This window comes from Dasypus novemcinctus, chromosome 3, assembly GCF_030445035.2.
Source record: "Dasypus novemcinctus isolate mDasNov1 chromosome 3, mDasNov1.1.hap2, whole genome shotgun sequence".
NCBI classification, from domain to species: domain Eukaryota; kingdom Metazoa; phylum Chordata; class Mammalia; order Cingulata; family Dasypodidae; genus Dasypus; species Dasypus novemcinctus.
Genome location: NC_080675.1, coordinates 143,529,866 through 143,541,833, shown reverse-complemented (window position 1 = coordinate 143,541,833; position 11,968 = coordinate 143,529,866). Strand labels below are relative to the sequence as shown.

At 48.3% G+C, this 11,968-nt stretch overlaps 1 protein-coding gene and 1 long non-coding RNA gene across 4 annotated transcripts in view; one reads left to right on the top strand and one right to left on the bottom strand.

The window, feature by feature from the left end:
* Positions 1 to 45: 45 nt before the first annotated feature.
* LOC139438719 (uncharacterized) lies at positions 46 to 4,045 on the bottom strand. Its single transcript, XR_011648447.1, has 3 exons — positions 3,676 to 4,045; positions 2,727 to 3,371; positions 46 to 178 (listed from the first exon to the last, which is right to left on the bottom strand). It is a non-coding gene; the product is annotated as an uncharacterized lncRNA (long non-coding RNA).
* Positions 151 to 11,968, top strand: part of ANP32A (acidic nuclear phosphoprotein 32 family member A) — a 45,969-nt gene continuing 34,151 nt past the window's right edge. For 2 of the 3 annotated variants that reach the window (XM_058294407.2, XM_058294406.2), the window contains exon 1: positions 1,430 to 1,607. In XM_058294407.2, the coding sequence (XP_058150390.1) occupies positions 1,551 to 1,607 (57 nt within the window). In that variant the 5' untranslated portion in view covers positions 1,430 to 1,550. Of the gene's footprint in view, positions 255 to 1,429; positions 1,608 to 11,968 lie in introns of those variants that run through there. The other variant, XM_004451045.5, reaches the window with a different exon arrangement.

The following is an 11,968-nucleotide window of genomic DNA, read 5'->3' as shown; positions in this document are numbered from 1 at the left end:
AACCTGCTGCCGCTCGTCCGCAGGGAGGCAGATCCCGCCTCCACCGTGATCAGGTTAGTGTGCGCGGCGGGTGCTGGGGGCTCGAGAACCGAGCGGAGCTGGTTGAGCCTTCAAAGTCCTAAAACGCGCGGCCGTGGGTTCGGGATTTATTGATTGAATTCCGCCGGCGCGGGAGCCTCTGCAGAGAGAGAGAGCGAGAGATGGACATGGACAAACGGATTCATTTAGAGCTGCGGAACAGGACGCCCTCTGATGTGAGCATTTGCCAAAAATATCCCTGTCGGTCCATTCTCCTACTTTGTGTGTGTGTTGGGGGGAGGCACTTTTTTTTGAGGGGGGTCGCCCGAGAGATATGGGCTTGAGGGTCAGAATGCAAATGAATTGCAAGGTTGGGGGGTTGCAATGCCATCGGAGCATGTTCCGGCTGCTGCCGCCGCTGCCCTTGGTGTGTGACTACCTGTGCGTGTGCTCCCGCTTGTGCGCGTCCGAGTGTGCGAATGTGGGTGCGAGTGTGCGTGCGAGTGTGCACCCATCGGGGGCCAGCGGGCGCACGCGTTTGGGTCGGAGAGAATGAGGGAAAATAACCCTCTGAGCTCGTTGCTCCCGTGACTCCGTCTGGGGGAAAGATTAACGAGGGAGGGGGAGGAGAGGGGCTGCCTCCTAGATTTAACAACAAAAAAAGGGGGATTTATATTTTATAAATGTATTCCCCTTTCCGCCTCCCCCCTCCCGCGCCTTCTCCCCTCCCTTTCTCTCCCTCTCTCTGTTTCTCTCTCTCTCTCTCACGCACACACACAATAAGTTTTGGGCTTCGCGAGTCCGGTTTAGTTTCTGATAAATGTGGGCCGAGGCCCCCGGGGAGAGCGTGTGGGGAGGGGGCTGCACTGGAGTTGGGAATGGATCGAGTTTAAAGTGCGTCTTCATTTCTTTGCAGTGATGAGGCGAGAGACGGGGGAGCCATATTTGTAACTTTGTAGTGTTCGTGAACGCGCCCTTTCTCTCCCTCCCTCCCTTTCTCTGCCTCCCTTCCTCTCCTCCTCTTTCTCCCTCACTCTTTCCACCCAACCTTCGGGCCAGATGCTGATGTTTCTTCTTTTCCGTACGAAGGGAGGATAAATTAGAAGAAGGGAGGAGGGGAGGGATTTTCGAACGAGAAAAGGCACCGATAATCCCTACTTCTCCCCACCTCGGGCGATCGCTATTGCAAGTTACCCAAAGGCTACGTCCCGGTTCCCCCCAGCCCCTGCCGGCCTCCCTCGGATGCCAGCCTTTGAGCCTCGGTTCCCCCCTCCCCGCAACACGATCGCCCGGCCCAGCTTTCTCTGGGGTGGGCCCTTCGGCAGCCATTCGGCGCCTGGCTAGTAAATGGGCATGGGAAACTTTGTCAGGACGTGAGCTGCCCAGAGCCGGTGCCCTTCCGTGGTGGGTATTGGCTGGGTCCAGATTCATGCGGGCATAGAACGCTCGCAGCTCCGGCAGGGGAGTTTGCCTTCTCTTCGCCGTTATTGATTGGGCAGCGGCGGGAGTACGGCCGGAGGAAACTTACACAGATGGGAACTGGGAGGCTCTGGCGAAAGCGCCCCCCCACCCCCCAAGGAGAGAGGAAGGTGAGGGTGGGTTACTTGAACACTCGTTTTTATTTCTGTCTCCCTCTCGCTTTTAAACATTAGTGTTTTATGCGAGTTGGCGGCTCAGCAGAGATCTCCAGGTTTGGGGCGGCGACGCTGGCCGCCTCCCCTCGTGGCTCCACCGGGGGACCCGGGGCGCGCGGACCGGGAGATCCCACCCACCTCCAGCCTCGGTGGCCGGGGTTTCGCAGAGTTGGGAATCTGGGTAGCACTGTGCGCTGACCTGTGTCCCTCCAGCCCCTTAAAACCCGAATCCCTGGCGAATGAAGGCCTTGCTTCCCCTTTTCCCAGGTTCCTCCTCCAAACATAAGTGAGACTTTTGAAAGCAAGATCCTTTTTGTGACCCACCCCCCACCCCAACCAAAGCGCAGCTGTGGACTGTAGACGTGAGGGTGCCTTACGGCGCGCAGGGCTGGGGGGTGGGGGGGGGCGGTGCTGAGGGAGGAGGGATTGCCCGCCGGGTGAGGCCCGACTTTCCGCGAACAAATTGCTTTCCGCGAACAAATTGCGGGCGGTTTTCCTTTCTCTGGCCGGTTTCTTCCCGGCTTGGACCCGGGGCCGGAGGATTTGGGGGCTGGGTGTGGTGATGGGGGAGGGGGCCGGAGGCCGCGCTCTTCCCGCGTACTTTCCGGAAGCCCCCAGTGCGGAGGGGGAAGGGCGCCAAGTAGGGGGCCGGGGTCGCGGCTGGTGGGTGTGGAGACGCGGTTCCCCCGGCGAACCCATAAACCTTGCTGGCCAACTGGGAGCGAGCTCGAAAGCGGGTCGAACCGGCTCTTTAAACTTCACCGAGTGTGTGGGGGGGGTGTGGGGGAGGGGAGCCGACGCGCCGAACAGGGAGAGATTTCTCACGCTTAGCCCCCTCGCCTCCTAGTCTCCCGGCCCACCGGCCTACCCCTGCCTTGAGGCGGGGTGGGGCGCAGGTGGGGGTGGAGGGGGCACTTGCTGCATATCTGAGGGAGCTGGAGAGAAGGCAAAGCTAATGAGGGACAAAAGAGGTGGGGGAGGAGAACGATTTTTTTTTTCAATCGGTCTTAATACAAATACCACCCTGAGAGCGCCCCCTGCGCCCCGACCCCCCCGGGGCCCCCACACACCCACCTTCTGAGCCTCTCCCAACTCTGTTCCGGGGTTTGGTGGCCACGCCGCGACGCCGAAATAGGACGAGCAGCCATGTTTCCCCGGGTCTCTGGCGGCCCGCCCCGCCCCTCCCCCATGGCGCTGCAGGCGCGGAGCGCGGGGCTCGGAATGCGGGCGGCGGGCTCCATGCGGCGCCGGGCGCGGGCGGGCGGGCACCGGGACGTCGTGCGCGTGGGCTAGGGCGAGGGCGCGTCGGACTCGGTCACCGGTCTGGCCTTTTGACTTTCCGTGGTGTTCCGAGCTCGAGGTGTTTTGACGATGGTTTTTTTTTTTCCTAAAAAACGGCCAGGTCCGCCCGACGCCGAGCCCGAGGGTCCTCGAGGCGTTATTAGGGAGCGGGGGCGGCTGCCAGGGGCCTTGCGCGCCTTTGGCACGACTGCCGGGCGCCGAGCTGCCATTTTGTCACCGTGGCTGTTGTCGCTGTGGGGGTGGGGGGGGAGTGGAGTCTTGCGCCATCGCCCCGATAGCCACTGGCGTGGAGGCGGCGTGGGGAGCAGCCTCCGTAGATTCTCCCTCCAGTTGTGCTCTGGGTCCTGACTTGGGGGGCTTCTCCCGGCGCCAATGGCCTGAGGCTCTGTTCTCTAGAGTGTCGCGTTGGCTGTTACACTGAGAGGGCGAAGATCTTCCCTTCAAATACAGCCCCCCCCCCCCCGCCCATCGCGCACCCTACTGTCCCCCACCCCTCTCCTATCTAGTGTTTCGCGCTTCCTTTTGCAAGCATTTTAGATGTACTTAAATGTGCCCTTAAAGATGAACCAAAACGCTCATTCTTGTGTTTGCTTTTTCAGCGGAACTGATAGGAGGGTGGGGAGGAGAAATTAAACGTGAGGTTTCTTTTTTTGGGAGGAGGAGGGTGTCGCGCACGCGACTTTGGCGGCCCTGACTGAAGCCAAGGACAGCGGCGGCTTACCCGGGAGGGACGAGTTGTCGGTGCATTGGGGAAACGCCCTCCAGGGCTGGGCTCTCCGGGAAGGTAGGTCGCGCTCCGTGTTTCAGGGTGTTTCAGGTGAACGCTGCAGCTCCTTGTAGGCTGCTAGGGCAAGTTCTGAGAATCGCCTTCTGTCCCCACCTCCCTATTTATTTTTGCCCAGGGGAAGCCAATTATAGTAGTAAATGTGACCTTAAACCAGAAGAGAGCGAATTACGTTTGTCTTTTTGAAAGAGTAAGTGATATCTTTATATTATTGACTGCAGAGCCAGGCAAGGCATGGCAGTTGAGCCCTCCGGATTCTGGCATCTCTGGGACTTTTTAAAGACGATGTCGGTGCTGGTCAGATGCCTCACTGCTTTCATGGCAGCGCCCAGCAAGGGCTGTCCAGGAATCCAGGTTTAACTTTGACCTTTGGAATACCTCGCATGATGTTTTCCAGGCTGACTTACTGCCTAATTGGGTTCAAGTAGCCTGATATTAACTCCAGTTTATGCAGGCCAACCAGGGATCCACACGCAGAAAACTGTGAACTGGATGGGTTGTTTCCTTACTGGATTGCTGCTGATGGTGGTTTTGGCTCTGGTGACTCTATCTTGAACTTGAGCCCTGGAACCACACAGTCCTGGGTTTGAATCTCCCTTGCCATTTATTAATCCTCTGACCTTGGTCTTGGGCAGGTTAATTTAACATTTTCCTAATCTGTAAGATGGGAACGGTTATCCCATTTGATAAGTAAGTGACAGAACTGGTTTGATCTGGTCCGCAGAGACTGTTCAGTATATGACAATCTGTTATTCTCAGAGTTAACAGGGTGAGATGAGGCATAACTTTGAGCCTCTCCATGGTTTAGAATATCATCATCAAAGATAATAGCTAACACATAGCACCTGTGTTATGTCAGGAACAATTCTAAATGGATTACGTATATTGACAAATTTACAATAACCCTATGCTACCTCCTACAATAAACCTATGAGGTAGTTGGCTGTTATCCTCATTAAAAACCTAAGGAAACTGAGGCAGAGAAAGGTTTTGTCACGTAACTAGTAAGTGGCAGAACTAACATATAAACCTCTGCATACTCAGCCTCTTCACTCTACTACAGTACTCCCTTAAAGTACTCTTTTGAGTAAGACAGTAGGGAAGAGCTTTTTCTTCTCTAGCTTTGAAATGGTGCCACTTTATGAGGGAGTTAGTTTCCTGTCACTGAAGATATTCACATATAGACAGGATAGCCTCCTGGTTATCTTGGGTGGGGGCAGGAAGGTTCAGTATCAGAAGCCTGGGTTGTCATTTTAAGGGGAAAGCCATACACTTCCTGAGTGTGATTTAGAATATTACTTCTGGTTAGACTGCAACAAATTTGGTCTTTTAGGTGTTGTATCACACCTGTCACATTTTTGGTAAAGAAGAGCTACTCTTAGGCAGTGGCTTGGATGGGATCTTGCATGTACTGCATTTTCCATTTTTATTAGTCTCTCTCTGCTGCCAAAACTGAAGAGTCGGCATGTCATTGGTGTCTGGGACTTAGTGTCATACGAACAAACCTCATGGATCATCTCACTTATTCCTCCCAACAACTCCTTAACAGAAGGCTCAGCAGTGTGGTGTCATCCCTGTTGTGAGAATGAATCATCTGAGGTTTGGGAAAGTAGAGCAACTGGTAAGCAGCAGAACTGGGTTCTCCTGCTGTAAACAGTAGGAACCCAGAGGGCTGTGTAACCCATTGGGTTGCAAACATGACCCATCATCAGAATTGCCTAGGGAACATGTAAACTGCAGATTCCTGGGTTTTGCTTCTGAAGATCGTCTGCCTGTGTTTGTATGGATTAAGAATAATTTGTACAGGTGAACATTGCAATCGATTTGATAAGGAACACTAACGTTGAACTCCAATTAAGCAAAATGTTATCCCTCCCCCAGAAATTCCATTTTTCTCATTTGCATACTTGTATTTTAAAAAAGCTATTCAATATTTTGAATTTTATCAATAAGAATTTTGTGGGAATTTGTTTTCCTTGTTTTATGTAAGTAGCTATGCAATACTCTCACTTTTGCCTCTGGCAAAATTTACTGTCTGGCCTTTTACAGAAAAAGTTTGCTAACCCCCTTGGTTTAGCAGATTGGGAGATAAGATCCTGGGATCTATATATTTTTTAAAAAGTGTGTGGGAAGTCATGCATTCGGGACAAATAAGAAAAGGAGTTTTGCCTTTCAGCAAACTACAGTACTAAAACACAGTGGCTTCTTAATACATTCATACAAGATGCTTACTAGTAAAATTAAATATTTGTGAATATCAGAAAAGTAATTTGGAAACAAAGCTTGGAACAAGGTAAATGGCAGGGTAGGGGAGAAGCTGGTTTCAGAACTGATTGTGTCATACCTGACACAAATGTTCACACCTTACATCAAAGAAGTAAAACAAAAATATTCAGCTACATTGTACAAAAAAAATTTTTTTTAACATAAAACATTATAAATCTTGAATAGATTTACTATATCTGAATTCTAAAACGTTTCCTATAGAATGGTGCTGGGATTCTGTTCTCTGTTTGCCTTTAAGCCATGCTGTTGCTTAAAAGTTGACACCAGGCACAATATTTTAAAACACAGTCAGTAAAGCAAGGAGCAGTAAGTGGATTTGAGCTTTTCCCAGATGTCCGTCCTGACGATGCTGCAATATTCCCCATCAAAATGTATAAAGCTATGAGTCAGTAACTGATGCCTGAGAGAGGTGACTTGTCATGCACTTGTATGACAGTTGAAATGACAAACAATGCAGTTTTCCCTTAAACAATGCTGTTTATGATAAATTTAAAGAACACTCCTGTTCTTAGACAAATTTCAGAAATCATATTTAACAGTTTGAAAAAATCATGTCCTTTATGCGTGCCTTTGAAACTGGTTGATGCCTAGTGAAAATCTGCCTCATTTTGAAGAACCCAAGTAGGAAGAAAAATGGTCCTTGTTACTGGTTTAGTATTGAGCACTCCTCTAACCAGTTTCTTCAGTGCAGTCAACCAAAATTCTTTATGTTGCATACTCAGAATATTTCAAAAGGTTTTTACCCATCTTGGAGTTGAATGGTTACTGTTAAATTTTAGATGTCTTCTCAGAGCTAGCAAGAAGCTTTGAATTGCAGCAGTTCTAACTTTGAGGCCTGGGAAAGGTGTAGCAGCTGTGTTACCCGGTAGCTGACATTAGTTCTTCAGAGCAGAGATAACTGAAAACCGCAGAAAATTCTGGAATCTCTAATTTTGGCCTGCTGCGTGTCCGCCATTGGTGTTTCTTGGAGAACGAACCAGCAGCATAGTAGCTTTGAGTTTCAGAGCCCTTGTTTCTACCTCCAGCCTCTTGTGCCGGAGCAAATGAGTAGAAAAGAGTACATATAAGGTAGGCCAGACTGAGGGAAGGAGGAGATAAATCCAAGGGGATGAATTCCAGTCCCCCTAACTGCAGGCCTATACTTCAAGGACAGCAAACCCCCAGACCCAGTTCCCTCTTGGCCACTGCTGCACCACCAGCCTCTCAAGGTGACTTATTCTGTACTTACACAATCTGCCATCCTTATTTGCAATTCCATGGGAAAGACACCTGATTGAGCCTTTGGGGCTGGCCATCCCAGAACTTTACTCCAAATTAATTATACCACATTGAAATAAAAAACTGGGGGCTGCTGTAGTTATCTTTTGTGAAGATTGCTTAGGATACTAATCAGATATCTCTTTGCCACTGTGCCCTCCCTACATTGGTGTAGTCACTTGGGAATGGGACAGAGAGCTTGTTGCTGAGTAGTAGTTGAGCCCTAGTCAGTGAACTTGGCCCAATTGTTTGAATTCTGACTTAAAAGAAAGTTCATTACTGTAGTGTCCTGAGGGAGTGCTCACTTCCAGGTATGTGCTGCTACTCCTTCAGTCCTTTTCACTTTCAGCCCCCTGATGCAGCTAGTTTTCTTAAGTTCCCTAGGAAGTACCTTGTATAAATCTCATATCACCTGTCTTCCTCTCACAAACAAGTAGAGAAACATGGACCTGACTCAAACTTTATATTACATTGAAAGGTCATTATACTACAAATATAAATATTCAACAATGGTGTTTTCATTAAAGAGATGCACTGTGACAGGGATGGAGACTCATGAAGACATCTGTTATTCAGTACTTTTCACTTAATAAAATTTACAACTAGATAAGCAAAGCACCTGTGGCTCTGGGCCACCTTCCCGAGTGTGGAAGCAGCCTCATTGTATGTAACTATTGCCTTGATATGTTAATATAAAGTCTGTAAACAAGGTTAACTATCTTTATTCTACTACACAAGCCCTGTCTCATGCCTCCTGGGCCATGACCTGCAACTCCAGTGTTTTCACTCAAATTTATTTTCTTTTACCTTCTCAACTGCCAGTGCCCTTATCTACTGGCTTCTTTACCAAAAAGCAGATCTAAAAGATCAGCTTACTTTACCCTTAGTTACCCTAAGGTGGATTAAAATCAACAGTTTTCTTTCCCAGAGAATTTTGTGTCTGGTGATTCTGGTTTGTTGAGGAAATGACCAGAGAACTATATAGACTTGGGTTCTGGATCCAGCTTTGCTATTAACTAACATGAACAAATGGTTTGGTTTTTTGAGCGTTTGTTTTCTCCAATCTAAAATGAAGGTGTTGAATTAGATAGTAGCATTCAAACTTTTTGATCTTACAGTAAGAATTACACCATTACCTAGTAGGTACATACGAAAAAAAAAAAAAAGGAACAAAAAGTTTCATGAAACATTACTGTCTTACAGAGTGTAAAACATTACTCTTAAAAGTATAAAAGACTTTTCATTCAAAATAAAACAAACTTACTGACTTTGGCCCATAAATTGATTTCATTACTTGTTAATGTTTGAAAGACATTAAAAGATGGCTAAGTTTCCTTCATGATCAGATATTTTGTGGTTTGGTTTTGGGGAATGAGAGGATACCCATTATAGCTTTGTGAAATCTTTCCACTGAGGGTCAATAAGTGATTTATTTATTTATTTTTTTTTTTATTGACTTTGTAATAATATTACATTAAAAATATATATGTGAGGTCCCATTCAACCCCACCCCCCCACCCCACCTCTCCCCCCCCCCAGCAACACTCATTCCCATCATCATGACACATCCATTGGATTTGGTAAGTACATCTTTGGGCACCTCTGCACCTCATAGTCAATGGTCCACATCATGGCCCATACTCTCCTCCATTCCATCCAGTGGGCCCTGTGAGGATTTACCATGTCCAGTGATTGCCTCTGAAGCGCCATCCAGGGCAGCTCCATGTCCCAAAGACGCCTCCACCTCTCATCTCTTCCTGCCTTTCCCCATACCCATCAGCCACCATGTCCACTTTTCCCAATCCAATGCCACCTCTTCTATGTGGACATTGGATTGGTTGTGTCCTCAATAAGTGATTTATCCTGCTTTTAGACTAGCCTGTCTCTGGATTCTTTAGCTAGTCTTCTTACTTCTAGCCCTTCCCCTCTCCAAACCTCATGGCGTTAAGGAATCATCATCCAAAATTCCTACCCTGGATGGGTATCTTCCAAGGTTCCTGGTTGTACCAATCATGTTCTTTCACCCCGTTCTCTGTATGCTTATTACCCCAGTGCGCCACACTTATGGAAGGTAACTTGGGACTCCCACAGTTTCTAGCACTGATGCAGAGAAGATTGTGGAGAGTGTCCTGATGAAGCTCTTGGCTTCTACTCTCCGCAGACTGTGCATCCTGCCTTTGCCACTTTGGCTGTGGACCTTGGGCAAGTCTCTTCACTTCACAGTGCCTTCTTTTTTCTTTTGGTCTGTAAAGTGAGGATCTAATAGTACCTACCATACAGTTGGGTACACAGTGAGCACCCAGTAATTGTTAGTGGATATTTGGTCTTTTCACTACAACACCACAGTTGGCATTCACTTTAAAAAAGTAATCTGGGGAGTGGATGTGGTATAAGCAGTGGAGTGCCTCCTTCTCACATGGGAGGTACTGGGTTCTGTTTCTGATGCCTCCTTAGAAACAGACAAGCAAACAGATGAAAAAGCCAGCTCATGGGAGCCCATGTCGCTCAGTGGTTGTGTGCCGGCTTTCCACTTAGGTGGTCCAGGGTTCAATCCCTGGCCAAGGTACCTCAAAAAAAAAAAAGTCAATCTGCAATTGTCAAAAACACATGTAAAGGGAAGCAGATGTGGTTCAAGTGATAGGGCTTCCGCCTACCACATAGGAGGACCTGGGTTTGATCCCTGGGGCCTCCTGGTGAAAATGGCGAAGAGAACACATTCCTACATGGTGAGCCCACTGCCCACACAAGTGAGTCATTCAGTGAGATGATGATGGAACAAAAGAGAGACAAAGGTGAAGCGCAGCAGAAACCAGGAACTGAGGTGGCACAGCTGACAGGGAGCCTCACACCATCAGAGGTCCCTAGGATCGAATCCTGGTGAATCCTAGAGAAGGAAAAATGAGAAGACCAAAAAGAGACAGATACAGAAGATCACACAGTGAATGGACACTGACAGCAAAAACAGCAGAGTGGGAGAAGGGGAGAAGGGAAAAATGAATAAATCTTGAAAAAAAAAAACCAAACATGTAAAAAGGGAATTGTTTCAATGGGAATAGAGGCTAGAAGCTAGAGTTTCAAACTTGCCAGTAGAGTTACTTTTCCTGCAAGCAATTTAATAGGAAGTATATTCCTCTTGTTCCTGATATAGCTGTAGTATTTAAACCTCATGGAGCAGACCCAGCATTGAATTCCAAGTACCTTCGGCAGGGGGTGGGAGGATGTCACAAGTCTCTCTCCTGGGCCACTCCTTATCTCACTGCCCCCAACAACTATTTCAGATCTCCACTCCTCAAATCTCTGCCCACTACCATTTCCCTCCAGCAACCTCGCCTTTGCAGCGAAAATTGAAATCTCTTGCTTTCTTAAGAAATTTTTAGACCTAAGCTGTGCCCAGCTCAGCTGTCCTTTGGGGGTTTCATTGCCTCTGTCCTTCAGTCTTCCCTTCTTCCTCCTTGGCATCTAGCCATTCCTCTACTTTGACTTCTTTTCTCATTTTAAGAAAAAGCAAATGGAAAGTCTTCCCTTGATCCTATACCCTAACAGTAGCTAATGACCAATTTTCTGTTGTCATCTCCATTCTCTCACCTCTTTCATGTCTAATGCTCCTCAGTCTGATTTGTCTCAACAACTCCTAGAATCCCAACAGCCTTCACCATATTCTTATGCAACTTAGCAGCGGCATTTGGCATGCTTGAACTTCATGAAATATGTTTCCCCCTTGACTCTCCCTTTCTCTGTTTTTTCTCCTACTGTTCTATGACTCTTCAGTTTCTGGTGTCCTCTTGCCCTCTTTTATATAGCCATGAAATATTGGATTTGGTCAAGTTTGAGGCCTAGGGCCCTCTTATTTCTTATTCCTCCCCCTTGAAATCTTATCTTCAGGGCGGCAGACTTGGCCCAGTGGTTAGGGCATCCGTGTACCACGTGGGAGGTCCGCGCTTCAAATCCCGGGCCTCCTTGACCCATGTGGAGCTGGCCCACGTGCAGTGCTGATGTGAGCTCAAAGGAATGCCGTTCCAGGTAGGGGTGTCCCACGTGGAGGGGAGCCCCACGCGCAAGGAGTGCGCCCCGTAATGAGAGCCGCCCAGTACGAAAGAAAGTGCAGCCTGCCCAGGAATGGTGCCGCACACACGGAGAGCTGACACAACAAGATGACGCAACAAAAAGAAACACACATTCCCGTGCCACTGGCAACAACAGAAGTGGACAAAGAAGACGCAGCAAATAGAGAACAGACCACGGGGGCGGGTTGGGGGTGGTGGGGAGAAATAAGTAAAAATAAATAAATCTTAAAAAAAAAACAAAAAACTTCACTGATAGCTGTATGCCATTCCATCTCCAACCCCAGCCTCTTGTCTAGGCTTAAGACCTATCTGATGTTTCCACCTGCATGTCCCCAAAGTGCACCAAACCAGTATGTCTAAATAGAAGTCATAACCTCTGCACCCTGCTCTCCCCTCACACATGGTCCTTTCCCTATCCCATCACAAGTCCTGTCCATTTAAAATACCATACTCTCTATTGCTTGCTGGCTTATCTCCCTGTGTCACCATGAAGCCATGCTGCAAACTACCTCCTAGGTCGACCACTCCTCTAGGTCTAGGTGTGGTTCTTTTGTTACAAAACCCTTGGAGATCTTTTCCTTCAAAGTTCTTCAGGTTGTAAAGTAGACATTCCTGGATGTGAT